Here is a 12,872-nt window from a genome sequence, read left to right as displayed (position 1 = left end):
GAAGATGGAAATGAGGGGAGAAGCTGCCAAAGGGTAGCCAGTGAGGACACATGTTGTTTCATGGAATCCAAACCAAACAGAGCTACTAATGGAAAATTCTGAAAGTTCAGAGCCCTCTGTAAAGGAAGGCTTGGGGAATAGTGTCTTGTTCTACCTTCTAACTGTCTAATCAAAGGGGAGAGGCAACTGAGGAAGCTGAGTATCAAAAACTGAGTCATTAAGCATGGTGGTGAGATTTCAGGTGAAGAGTTTATCCTGGACAAGGCATGATGCTCCCTGGAGGTGAAACCAAGTAGAGCTGCTGATGGAAACCTGAAAATTAGCAATGACCCTCAGAGAAGGTACAGTTTCTAAAAGGCAAATAACTTTGTCTTCTTTGTTAATCCCAGATAAATATGGTTCAGGAATCATCTCCTTCCCTTCCTTTAATTTTTTTTGTATGAACAATTTCACTTGTGATGCCCCATTTCAAGAAACATTCATTCAGTTATTCTCCCTCCTTCCTCTATCCCTCCACTACAGGCACTTCTAAAAATCTCCCTTAATGGGTTTCATCATAATGGTCCTCTTTTTTGTCACAGTAATCCTCAGAAAAGGTGAGACTTCTGATAGACAACAGATTTCTCTCTTCATAGTATTTAAACATTGATATATCTGATGGGTATTTTCATGTTCTATAGACCTAATACCTTTCTTAAGTTTTTTTTGTTGAATTTAGAATTTGTATGTCAAATGCTCCACTGACTTCTGTTTTCTTCAGTCAGAATGATTCAAATTTCTTCTCCCTAGTGAAAAATCTATCTTTTATCATTGATTTTTTTTCCTACTTAGCTTTGTACAATGTATTATTTTAGGGACTGAAAATTAATTTCCTTTGTTTTTTAGGAAATCATTTCAGCTTTTTTTCATTTCTCATAGTTGGTGGTTTTACGCAGTCTTACTCTTTTCCCTGTAAAGGACCTCCTCCTGGCTGCTTGCAAGATTTTTTTGTGTGTAAAGTGGAAGTCCTATGATTAGCACCTACACAGATGGTAGTGAGGTGGCTCAGTGGACAGTGTACTAGATTTCAAGTCAAGAAAGCCCAGCTTCAAATCTGGCCTCAGACACTGCCTAGCTTTGTGACCAAAGTCACGAGTCCCTTAGCCTCTCTTGGCCTTATTTTTCTCATCGATAAAATGTGAATGATGGCACCTACCTCTTGAGGTTGTTGTGAAAATTAAATGAATTAACATATGTAAAGCACTTTGCAAACTGTGAACATTATGTAAATGCTGTTATTGTTTTTCTTGTTGTTTCTGGGTGAAGTGAACTCTTTTGGTGCCCTCTGGATTCTACAGATCTAGATTTTGTCCTCTAGTTTTAATCCCTTATAGACAGTTCATGATTTCCCAAAGTATGGTATTCAGGCTTTTGGTTTTCTCGTGTTGTTTTGTGAGACCAATAATTCTCAGGGTTTGGTTTGGCTTGGTTTTACCATATTCCATCTTCAAGTTCATTTGCTTTGGCTTCTAGAGGCTTCAAATGTTCTTCAAATTTTGCTTTTTAAAATTTTTGTTCTGATGTCCTCTCCATATGTATTTTTGAGTATCAGATTTGCTGATCTCTTTCTCAATGGCCATTGCATTTGTAAGAATTCCCATTATACTGTTTATTCTCTCATTTGACTTTTTGAATTCTCGAGACCTCTAGTTTCCATACTTCCTTTCCTTTCTTCTTCCTTTAACTCCTTTATTGAGATTCTAAAGCACTCCGGAGTTTCTTGATGTTATCTCCTAATCATTTGGGAGGTCTCATTGTTATGGTGGCTGTATTTTCTCTCTTCTGGTGGTTTTGCTTTTCTTTCTTTTATTCGTTTCACATATTCATTATATTGAGACCTCGTTGTTGACTCATTCTTTTAGTCTCTCTGCTGATTTTTCTGGTTTCCTTTGTGATAAATTGTCTCCATTTCCCTCTTTTTGTTGTTTATTTTATTTTATTTTATTTGGTATATTTCTTGATGTTGGAACACCAGTAGTGAAAGTGAACTGAGCTTTGCCACAACCTCTCATTCCGCCATCTTTCTGGAAATCCCTGGTAATGTTTTAAGAACTTTGTTTTTATTCCCTTTGCTTAGGAAGGTCCTACAGAGCTATTTCTGTATAGTATGCTGGACTGAAGTGTTTTGTTAATATTTTTGCTTTGGAGAAATTGTGAGAGAGCTCATTTAGATACTGCATTACCTAAATATCAGGACTTAGGACTAAGAACTGACTTTTTTTCTTGTCTAGATTTTCTCTCTCAAATCCTGTAAAGGCCATGAAGTATTGAGTTGCTAAACATAACGCGCTTTTTTTATAATTTAAGGCAAATATATTTTTCTGGCTATTCTCTGAGTTGTCTTTAAAATTCAGCATTCAATGTCAGTTAATGAAAAGACATTGGCAAAGTAGGTAAGTAGTCTCTCTAGTCCCCAATCCACATGTGTCTATAAGAAAGGTATTTGTCAACTTCATGTGCCTCTAATTTTTCTTAATTTATATATTATGTCAGAATTTTCCAAGCCATTTTGGTTATGGAACAATTTGGGACCAGAAATGATAGAACTTATAGATGCTAGGTAGAAGGATGAAATCCAGAAAATTTTAATACTTCTAAAATAAATGGTGTATAATAAACTCAGGCCAGTCTTGTCCCTTATTCCTAAACCTGGAATGAAATTAATCATCCATCTGAAAACTAACCAAAAGAGATTTGCCTAGCCATAGCAAGGGAAGGATATTCAGAGCAAAGAAATACTATTCAGTTAGGATCCAGCATTAATACAGGTGAGTGCAACTTGTCTGTGTTGGTGTTGGTGTTGGTATTGCTGCTGGTGTGTGAGCCAAAAGCCTGAGGCAGGAGCCAGGTGATGAAGGACACAAGAAAGCTCCAGCACTAGCCCAGGCCTATAGTTCCCTTAGCCAAGCACACCTTAAGAATAGTTTCAGTACTTTGGAAGGAAAAACGAATCTGTCTTGCATGGGGCAAATCCTTTGGATACTGAACCCACTATGTGAAGATTGTGGAAATTTAAGAGCAAAAGAGGGGAAAGGAGATACAGTATAAAGATAGTTTGACACGTGTGTCAGGCACAAGAAGTGATGGGGATCATAATTGTGTGTGTGGAGTCAGGAAGACCTGAGTTCAAATGTGGCCTCAAACACTTCCTAGCTGAGCAAGTCCCTGAGAGAACTGATTATTGGATAACCAGTTATTGGGGAAATCCAAGGTTTTTTCCCTTTCTATTTTCTCATTTTCCACTGTGTCAAGTCAGCATCTGAAGGACATCACTGATAATGAGATTGGATTAACTTTCTCCTCCAAAGCCCACTGTGTTCTACTCAGGCTTGACTGGGAGGGTAGATCCTTTGCCTAGAAGGCCCAGGGTCTGGGAGTAAAAGGGACATAATCAAAGTTAAATTCCTCCAGCCATTCATTAGAATAGGCCCACCTCTCATAATATTCATTCTTCTCATTAATTGTTAATGAATCAGAGTTGATTGCCACCTATCTGGAACACCTACTCTTCCAAGGGCATAGGAGGTTCAAGAAGCCAACAGGATCCATCTTTGGCATTCAGGAGTGCCACTGACCCCTTTTATTAATTATCTGCTAGCGATAATTAACAATAGTTAATCAAATGAGTTGCACTGTAAGAAAGACAGAACAGCAACATGTAGACATTGATCATTCCTGAAGCAAGATGAGGAAAGCTTAGTGCTTCTCATATATTCCATCTGACCACCAATGTGGATTTGTTTTAGTTCCCAAGCAGTCCTACATGTCTCCCATCCCCAGCCCCTGCATACCTTCAAAATTTCACATCTCTTCATATTCACTGAACCCCCATTTGGAAAATGCTACATTAATTTCTTTGTCAAGAGACATAATTGGGGAATGGGTAACCAAATTTTGTAGTTAACTGAAATTAATTTGTGAAGTATTTATAAATGTAAAGACCTGCCTCTGGAACACTCCTTAGCCCATTGTATCAGTTGACCTCATCACTTAATTTTACAACCATAGAAATTTTTTGTTTTGTTTTACATGCTTGTTTTTCTTATTTTCTTGTGCTTTTTCTTATATATTCACATATATGGAAATTAATATAAAATTTATATTTCACAAAAGTTTACAATTTTACCAACTATAGATATAAATTCTAATAACCAGGATAGTCAGTCAAGCAGCTGTGTCAGCATACTTTGAAAAAGAGTCTGTAAAAGTACAAAATGAAAACTGTTTCTGATAATTTCACTTAGAATTAGCTTAGGATAAAAAATATTTTGCATGAATTTTGCACAGGCAAGACCTGCTAGAATATATACTCAAGGTTGCCTCCATACCACGGTGAGAATCAGAGTTGGACTTTGGCTTGACAGTTGTAGGAAGCTTGTAATGGATGTCCTTGCCCCGGTTTTCGCCTCCCCGTAACATTTTCAACGTAGTTGCCAAAATAATCGTCCTAAAGCACAAGTCTGGCCATGTCGGTCCTCACTCAAAAAAACTTCCCTACTGCTCCCTACTGCTTCTAGGTTAAAATACAAACCTCTCAACCTCTTTTTTGTAAGATTTTTCTCAATTTAGATCCAGCCTGTCTTTTCAGAACTACTTTGCATTTCACATTCCCTTTCATTTACTAAATACTCTAACCAAACTCTAAAACTAGCTGTTTCCCTTATTTGGCATTCAATCTCCTACTTCCATCTACACAAATTGTCCCGTGTCTTGAATAAACTACTTGTTTGTCTGTTTCCCAAATCTCTATTAGACAAGATAACATGTAAGTTGCTTTGCAAACCTTAAAGTGCTATAAAAAAGCAAGTAGTGGTGGTGGTGGTGGTGGTGGTGGTGATGATGATGATCTGCCTTCAACACTCAACTCAAGGACTGTTGCCCATAGGTCATTCAGAAGATGTGTTTTTGAATCTTAGCTCTGCTACTTACTACTTGTATGACTTTGGGAAACCCATTTAGCTTTTCTGAACCTCTGCTTTCTCACATATAAAATGAGGGCTTGGAGTAGATGGCCTTTGAGGTCCCTTCCAGCTCCAAATCTGTGGTCATATGATCCTAAGCCTATACTCATCCTTCTCATTGTCAGTAGTCTCTGCAGCTCATATGAGTCAATCAATAAACATTTATTAAGTGGTTACTGTGTACCAGGCATTGTATTAAACCTTGGAAATTCAAAGAAAGGGAAAAACCTGCTCTCAGTGAGCTCACATTCTAATGGCAAAGATAACATGCAAATAACTGTACAGACAGTGTAAATGGGAAAAGTATTTATTTATCTGTGCACGTGTTATATCCCACAAGGAGAATATAAGCTCCACCACGGAAGGGGACTTTTGTGTTTTTCCCTTTTCATCCCCAGAACTAGCACAGAGGCAGCACTTCATATGTTAATTGTCAAATTGAAGTAATCAGTTATAAATATTTAACCTTAAATTGTTCTTAGATCTTTTAGCTAGCAGAATAAACCTGAATTGAATCTTCAGCTGAAGGCTGTGCTGTGGGCAGTTAACACCAGAAATCATAGAACAATTGCCAATCTGCATTGGTAGAGGGAATCTCCTCACTAGTACGTCTCTATACAAGAGATAGAAAGGATCTGGTAAAAAATAAAAACCTGGAATTCAGTAGCTATTTGAAGTGCTGGTCCTCTCTATGTGCCTGTTAACGTTGTGTTTCTATACTTTGAAATTTTGATTAGCAGCTTTAATATTAAACATATTTCTAATTGTATATTTCTCTTTCTTCTCCTTGCTTTCTAGTTCCAGGAAGAATCCCTGCAACACTTCAATGCCAAATTTTAGCAAAAAACCAGCAGACCTAATTGGCCAGGAGGTGACACTCGTTTGCTTTCTCCTGCTTTTACTGGTCTGGTTCCTAAATCGAGAGTTTGAAGTCAGTTACAGACTTCACTATCATGGAAGTGTGGAGGCTGATCTTCACCGTACCAAAATCCAGAGTATGAGAGATCAAGCTGACTGGCTGCTAAGAAACATTATTCCTTATCATGTGGCAGAGCAACTGAAGGTTTCCCAGAGCTACTCTAAAAACCATGATAGTGGAGGGGTAATCTTTGCCAGCATTGTCAACTTCAGTGAATTTTATGAAGAGAACTATGAAGGAGGCAAGGAATGCTACCGAGTCCTAAATGAACTGATTGGGGATTTTGATGAATTGCTGAGCAAACCAGATTATAACAACATCGAGAAGATAAAAACCATTGGGGCCACATACATGGCAGCCTCAGGGCTGAATACCTCCCAGTGTCAAGACAGCAACCATCCACATGAACATTTACGAACCCTTTTTGAATTTGCCAAAGAAATGATGCAAGTTGTGGATGACTTCAACAACAACATGCTCTGGTTTAACTTTAAACTTAGAATCGGCTTTAACCATGGACCCCTCACTGCAGGGGTTATCGGCACCACGAAGTTACTCTACGACATCTGGGGAGATACGGTAAACATTGCCAGCAGGATGGATACTACTGGAGTTGAGTGCCGCATACAGGTGAGCGAAGAGAGCTACCATATCTTGAACAAGATGGGATATGAATTTGACTACAGGGGGACAGTAAATGTGAAGGGAAAAGGTCAAATGAAAACCTACCTTTATCCAAAATGCATGGACAGCGGGATTGTGCCACATCACCAGTTATCTATCTCACCAGACATCCGAGTTCAAGTAGATGGCAGCATTGGACGGTCTCCAACAGATGAGATTGCCAACTTGGTGCCTTCTGTTCACAATTCTGACAAGACATCTTACGGTTCTGATGGTAATACACAGGCTAAGGATGTTTACCCTTCTTCCAAGAAGGCTCGGAAAGATCCAGTAAAAGCAGAAGAAAGGTGTAGATTTGGCAAAGCCATAGAAAAGAGTGACTGTGAGGAAGTGGAAGCTGAAGAAGCCAATGAGCTGACCAAACTAAATATTTCAAAGAGTGTATGATGCAGCCACAAAGAGCTAGCTGCATGAGGTGCTCTATCCATAGAAACACAATAATATTTACAATTTGGCTGTTTTTCTTTTCAAGAGACACATTTCCAGTGCCTAGGTGTTATGTTGTCATTCAAACCCTGACTTCTGTGTGGATCATGGATGTTCAGGGTTCATTTCCATCCATCTCTCTGCCCGCACTTCCCCCCCTTGAAAAGCTTCCCACCTCTTTCTGTAATTATCTTTCAGCAGTGTGGAGGATAATAAGTGCCTTCAGGTATATTCCATGGCCTTGAAGTCTAGGTACAGAGGCCATTGGTGAAATCATGGCTTTGGGTATCAATTGCATTTTAAAACAAAAGCTGTGGTTAAGATATCATTTTTATTGTTGTTTCTCACAAGACACTTTTTTTGGCTAATACAACTCTTTGAGATTTGTTTATTTCCTTGTGTATATATAATAGTAATAGTGTTTTACAGTCATCATCTGACCTTTCTATGTAAACACACTTGCATTTATGAAATTGATATACAAGTGCCAATAATGTACTGAGAAGGGACGTTAGAGGAAAGGAAATAACGTACAGTGAGCTGGCAAAGGCATTGACTCCACAGTGGCTTGTCCTTTAGGTAAAGCCTGCAGTGTAGCCGTGGTGATTCCATCCTCTTTTGCAAATGCTTTGAAAACACGCATATGCCATTGTGTGTATTGGATGCGCCACTTCCCTTACGCTCAGTGGTTTTCAGGGCAACCTTCACAGTGCAAACAGGTAACAAAGCATCTTCAGTCTGGGCCATCCAGTATCAGAGAAGCCATTTTCACTTTAGTGAATCCCTACTCTTAAGGGATTTTCAAGTTCAAAGTTAGTGTCTTTGAAGTATGTGTGTCTAAGAGAAGAACTTAAAATAAATGTCTTAGGGTTGCATTTATTTATTTATTTATTTTCAAGAAATGTGATTAGGTTGGAGATGGGTTTGGGGGTAGGGGTCTTGCCAGAGGGAAATGGATTTTGTTTGCAAAGAATATAATATAACGATAATCAGATGTCCGTTAGTATTTCAGCCGCCTAGCTACCAACCACTGCGAGGACACGGAGCAGTATTTACATCAAAGCGGGTGTGGATTCCAAGTCATCAAATGCATGTTGACTCTGAAGATCCCAGCTTCCCATTCTGTATGGAACGCTCCTCCTGCCCAGTGCCCTCAGGTTTTGTATTGTGGTACATTGTTGCACTCTGGCATTCTGCTGGCTTTCTGCTTGCCCTCTTCATTCACTGCAGGTATTAGATCAAAATGCTTTCTCTGTTCCGTTTAAGGATGTATATAGAAAGAGCTTTCATCATGAGCTGTAAGCAACACAGGAACTGGTCACCAATATTAGTACTCCCTTTGTTTCCACAAATTTGAATCATTTTTTCTTTTCTTTATTATTTCAGAGTAGATGACTTACGGGGGGGTGGCAAAATATGTTCCTTTAAGCTAGTTCTTACCTGTTTTAGATCAAAAGAGTTCTTCCACTATACTATAAGATGAAACAATCTGTCCAAAGTTGAGTTGATTGGCCTAAGAGAATAGGAAAAACCTCCTTCTGCAGTCACATTGAATTGTTTTACTCCACCTTGAGTTCAAAGTTCCTTAAGAGCTGAGCCCAGATGAGAGTTTCTCTAAGAGCTCTTGATAGTTCTGAGGCAATACTAAAATATGGCTCATAAAATAGTTTGAGAAAGCCACTTCTACATTTAAAGCTCCATATATGACTTACCATCAACATGTCACCCCATTCGAATACTATTCTAACTGCCCTTACCAAATCCTTGGTTCTCATGACGTTGTTCTCCCCTGAGTGAAATCTGACTCACAGCTCAGGTTTAATCAGAAAGGACCCACAGATGGGCACCTACTAGTATAGCGTTATATCCATAATGTTGATTTTATAGGGCAATAACATCGTTATCAGTAACAGTAATATTTACCTGCCAATTTGTTGGTCTTCCAATGTTGAAGGAAGTGTAGTTATTCAAATACCTCTTGCCTGTAAAGAATGTATTCCTCCCCAAAAATGCAGAATTTATTTTTATTTCTTAAGAAATAATAATAATAAAAGACTCTAATTTATTGATGAATTGCTGATCTGCTTTGGTAGGCGGAGCTTCCACAATCCCTACATGGATGGAATCACAGGTCCAGACCAGTAACAATAACTCAGATTTATATAAGATTTTCCTCACAACCACCCTGCGTGGTAGGTTATATTAGTTTTATTATCCCTGTTCTACAGGTGAGGAAACTAAGGATCAGGGAAATGAAATGGCCTGCCCATGGTTGTTGGATTCAAACCCAACTCCAGGCAAGCACTCTGTCTCTCACATCCCACTGCTTCTCATGCTAAGTGATGCTTTCCTTCTTTGTGGAAATGTTCTCTTGAGGGTATTTTCTTCTCTCAGTATTAAAGAGTGTGAACATTTTAATCTCCTCTTCTCCTCCATTCATTAGGGTCTAAAATCTCTGCAATAACTAGTAGCTAAAATGGTTGGTTAGTTTCAGTTCCACCCATTGTAACGGCTTGAATCATCATAATATACTCTAGTAAGTTATTCATCTTTGTGTTTGCTGCTCTATTTTCAAACGTGTTTCCTTTTTCATGAAGAAACCAGGTGTAATGGGAAGAGTGTTAGACTGAGAGTAAGGAGAGGATGAAGTCTGCATCCGCCCTCTGACATTAGCTATGTGACCATGAGGGAGTCATATGAGTTCTCTGAGTGTCTTTCAGCTTACTTAGCCATCAAATGAGGATAAATGATACCAATAGTACCTGTTTAATGGGCCTGATGAGAGCCCAATGACACCATGTGTGTAAAAGCACTTTGCCAAACTAAAAAACTATGTAAGTGTCAGTTAGTATAATTTTACCAACTTTTTAAAATTATCATTCATGATTGCATGAAACTAGTGAGCTGCAAACAGAAGAAGGGTTCACTGGCATCTGGTGGTCTGAAAGAAAGGTCTACCCAAAAGTTGATAATGCTGTCTTCCAGAAAAGTTCTCCTGAGCCTACTTGAACAGCTGGTCCGGGCAGCCTTTCCATGTCCCTAAGTCACTGTTCTCTCACACAAAACCTGAAACCATAGCTTACTTACCTCATGTCACCACAGAGTCTGTATAGGAAAAGCCTTGAATCTAATTCTGTTGGCAATCCTATTGAGCAGATGGTCCCTATAGGTGAGCATGATTCCAGACTTTGAACTGAAGTGCTAGTAGCTATTCCTTCATTAGATTGGTTTTTGGTGTGGTTATAATTATGCCTTATGGGTCTAGTGTCAGAAGCAATAGCTTCTGAATACGTGCCAACAGTTGCTTGTGATTGCATTCCATAACTGTCTTCTTTGCCCCAAGTCAGAGAAGGGGTAGAACCAAAGCAAGAAGAGATAGCAGAGGTCACCTAATTCAACCATCTCCTTTTATAAAGAAGGCAACTGAGGCACAAGGCAGATGAAGGGATTTGCCAAAGGTCACATGGTTAGTAAGTGGCAGAATGGGACCTTGAAGCCGGGTCTCCTGATTCCCAGTCCAAGTGTTCTCCCCACTGTGCTAAGCTGCCTCTTCTAAGTACTTTAATGACTTTTCCATAGTTTTTCATAGAATACATAGATTTCTTTCTATTTAGAAACTTGATTTCTTTTCCTTTACAATTGAAAGACAGTTATAAAAATCCCTGAATGAATCAAATATTGTCCAAGATTAAACCCAGAGCACTTTGGGGCTACTTGATTGGCTTCCAAAGTTATTTCTTGAATTGCATGCCTCAACAGGATGTGGAAAACCAAAAGCCAGTGTGTTTCACACATTATACGCGTTGGCCATGATATTTACTTTTTCCCAAAAATGCCTCCTTGTGTTCCTTATATATTTTTGAGGTAAGAATGTCTAAGAAACATCAAATGTTTCCAAAATTACCCTACGCCTTGAACCCACGTTGCAATGAATAGAAGCAAATTCTGTTTTGTCTTTTACTCTTCCATGTGTATTTTTTAATTCATTTTTATCATCTACAAATTCATCCACTGAAGAAACATGCATTCAAAATACACTTCAATCTAAATATTCAGCACCTGGCATGTCTTCCTTGAAGTAACTGGTGCTGTGGTAGGTATTAAGACAATATTCTTGTGCTTTCTGCTCCCTGGGGCTGAAATAACAGGCTAATTATCCCCCTCAGCACTTAAAAAAGTATTTTGTAAAGATGATAAAAAAGGGTTTGTGTGTCAGACAATTTTTTATTTTGCTTTTAACAGGAATATTTACGTTAGCTGACATTAGCCAGGGGATGTTTTATTTCTAAATGTATCTTGAAAAATAATGATACTTTTATAATCATGGTACACAAGGAAATTCTAGCTGTGGCATTTGCCTCTTATTCCTAGCTCCTCTCCCACCCCAAACAGCGACAGTGGTTCATATTTAGCTAAGGCTGTAAAGTTTCCAAGGAGTTCACAGCAATCCTATGACATAGATCAGACCAATATTATTGTATTTGTTTTACACTTTAGGAAATTGAGACTCAAGAGAGGTTCAATAAGTTACCCACAGTCACACAGCTAGTAAGTAGCAAGTCAAGATTTGAGCCCATGTAGTCTACGGATGATTTCATTCACATCCAGTCACACTACAGAGAAACAACGAAAACTTACCCCCAAGTATAGCCTGGCATAGTATAGCGCCCCCTTGTGAATTCCTCTTGATACTTCCATAGGCCTTTGGTGAGTCAGCAAACGCTGACTGAAACCCCAATGTGTGCAGAGAGCTTTTGGGTGCTGGTTGAGAGAACCAGTTAGTAGAAATAGGGTCATAGGCCCTTGGAGACTTGATAATCTGTTTGAGAGAGAAGGCATCCAACTGATCATCCTCTGAACACTCAGCTTCTATGATTTATTGGTAATGACAGAAATGATACCTTCTATTACGTCTCCCTAAGAATCTTTTCAGTTAGACCTTTTAAAGATTTGTTGCGAAGGATGGCAATAACCTTTTGCTCTTGCTCACATTCTGGTTTATGGGTCTGTTGACCAGAAAAAGGGACTCCAAGAACTGTTAGAAAATCTCATAGAAGATCTAGAGAGGCAACCTCTGATTTGGGGTAGGCTCATTCATTATTCCTTCCTCATTCACCTGAAGTTTTTTTCCCTCCATTTTGATGCTTTTTGCCCTCTTAAAAAAAACCCAAACTATTCTTATATCCCAGGACCTAGCACAGTGCCTTATACGTAGTAGGCGCTTAATAATCTTTATATAATTGAATTGATCCCACTTGGAATAGAGAGAGCCAAAGGACTAGGAAAAGCAAATTGACTAGAGGAAAAAGATAGTAATTAAGAAACACGTACACATATAAGTATATGCATACATACACACACACACACACACACACACACACACACACATATATATAATATATATATATATATATGTATCTATGTATATTTAAGTTTAAGTCCCCCCAAAGGTCTACAGCTATAAAAATTTCCTTGTGTATAATTACTGGCCTCAAACTTATTTCAAAAACTTTATTGCTGACTTTTAATTCCTTTGAAGGAATAGTAAATATGGTCTACCCCGAGTCACAATTTTGGGAAAATCCTAATTATTGCTGCTCTGCTAGTGTAAATGAGATTAAATGTGACTCATGACCCACAGTAGGAATAATTTATGTTTTTCTTCTTCTGATTAAAATTAAACATTTGTACTTTTTATCTCAATCATCTAAATGCTTTAAGAACTATCCAGCAAACTTTGGCAGTACTTATTCTAAACACACAGTAGGAAATCAAAGTTTTTCCAGTAGGTGAGAGATGGAGTCAAATGACATGGCTGTTCTTTGTATTCAGGATACTAAATT

At 38.5% G+C, this 12,872-nt stretch overlaps 1 protein-coding gene across 2 annotated transcripts in view; it reads left to right on the top strand.

Annotated features, from left to right (window-relative positions):
- The window catches only part of ADCY9 (adenylate cyclase 9), a 183,794-nt gene extending 174,347 nt beyond the window's left edge, over positions 1 to 9,447 (top strand). For both annotated transcript variants that reach the window (XM_036738071.1, XM_036738069.1), the window contains exon 10: positions 5,799 to 9,447. In XM_036738071.1, coding sequence (XP_036593966.1) covers positions 5,799 to 6,990 — 1,192 coding nt within the window. In that variant the 3' untranslated portion in view covers positions 6,991 to 9,447. The remainder of the gene's footprint in view (positions 1 to 5,798) is intronic.
- The last annotated feature ends 3,425 nt before the right edge of the window (positions 9,448 to 12,872 follow it).

This window comes from Trichosurus vulpecula, chromosome 9, assembly GCF_011100635.1.
Source record: "Trichosurus vulpecula isolate mTriVul1 chromosome 9, mTriVul1.pri, whole genome shotgun sequence".
In the NCBI taxonomy this organism is placed as follows: domain Eukaryota; kingdom Metazoa; phylum Chordata; class Mammalia; order Diprotodontia; family Phalangeridae; genus Trichosurus; species Trichosurus vulpecula.
Note: the sequence above shows the minus strand (reverse complement) of the source record. Positions and strands in the feature narration are given on the sequence as shown.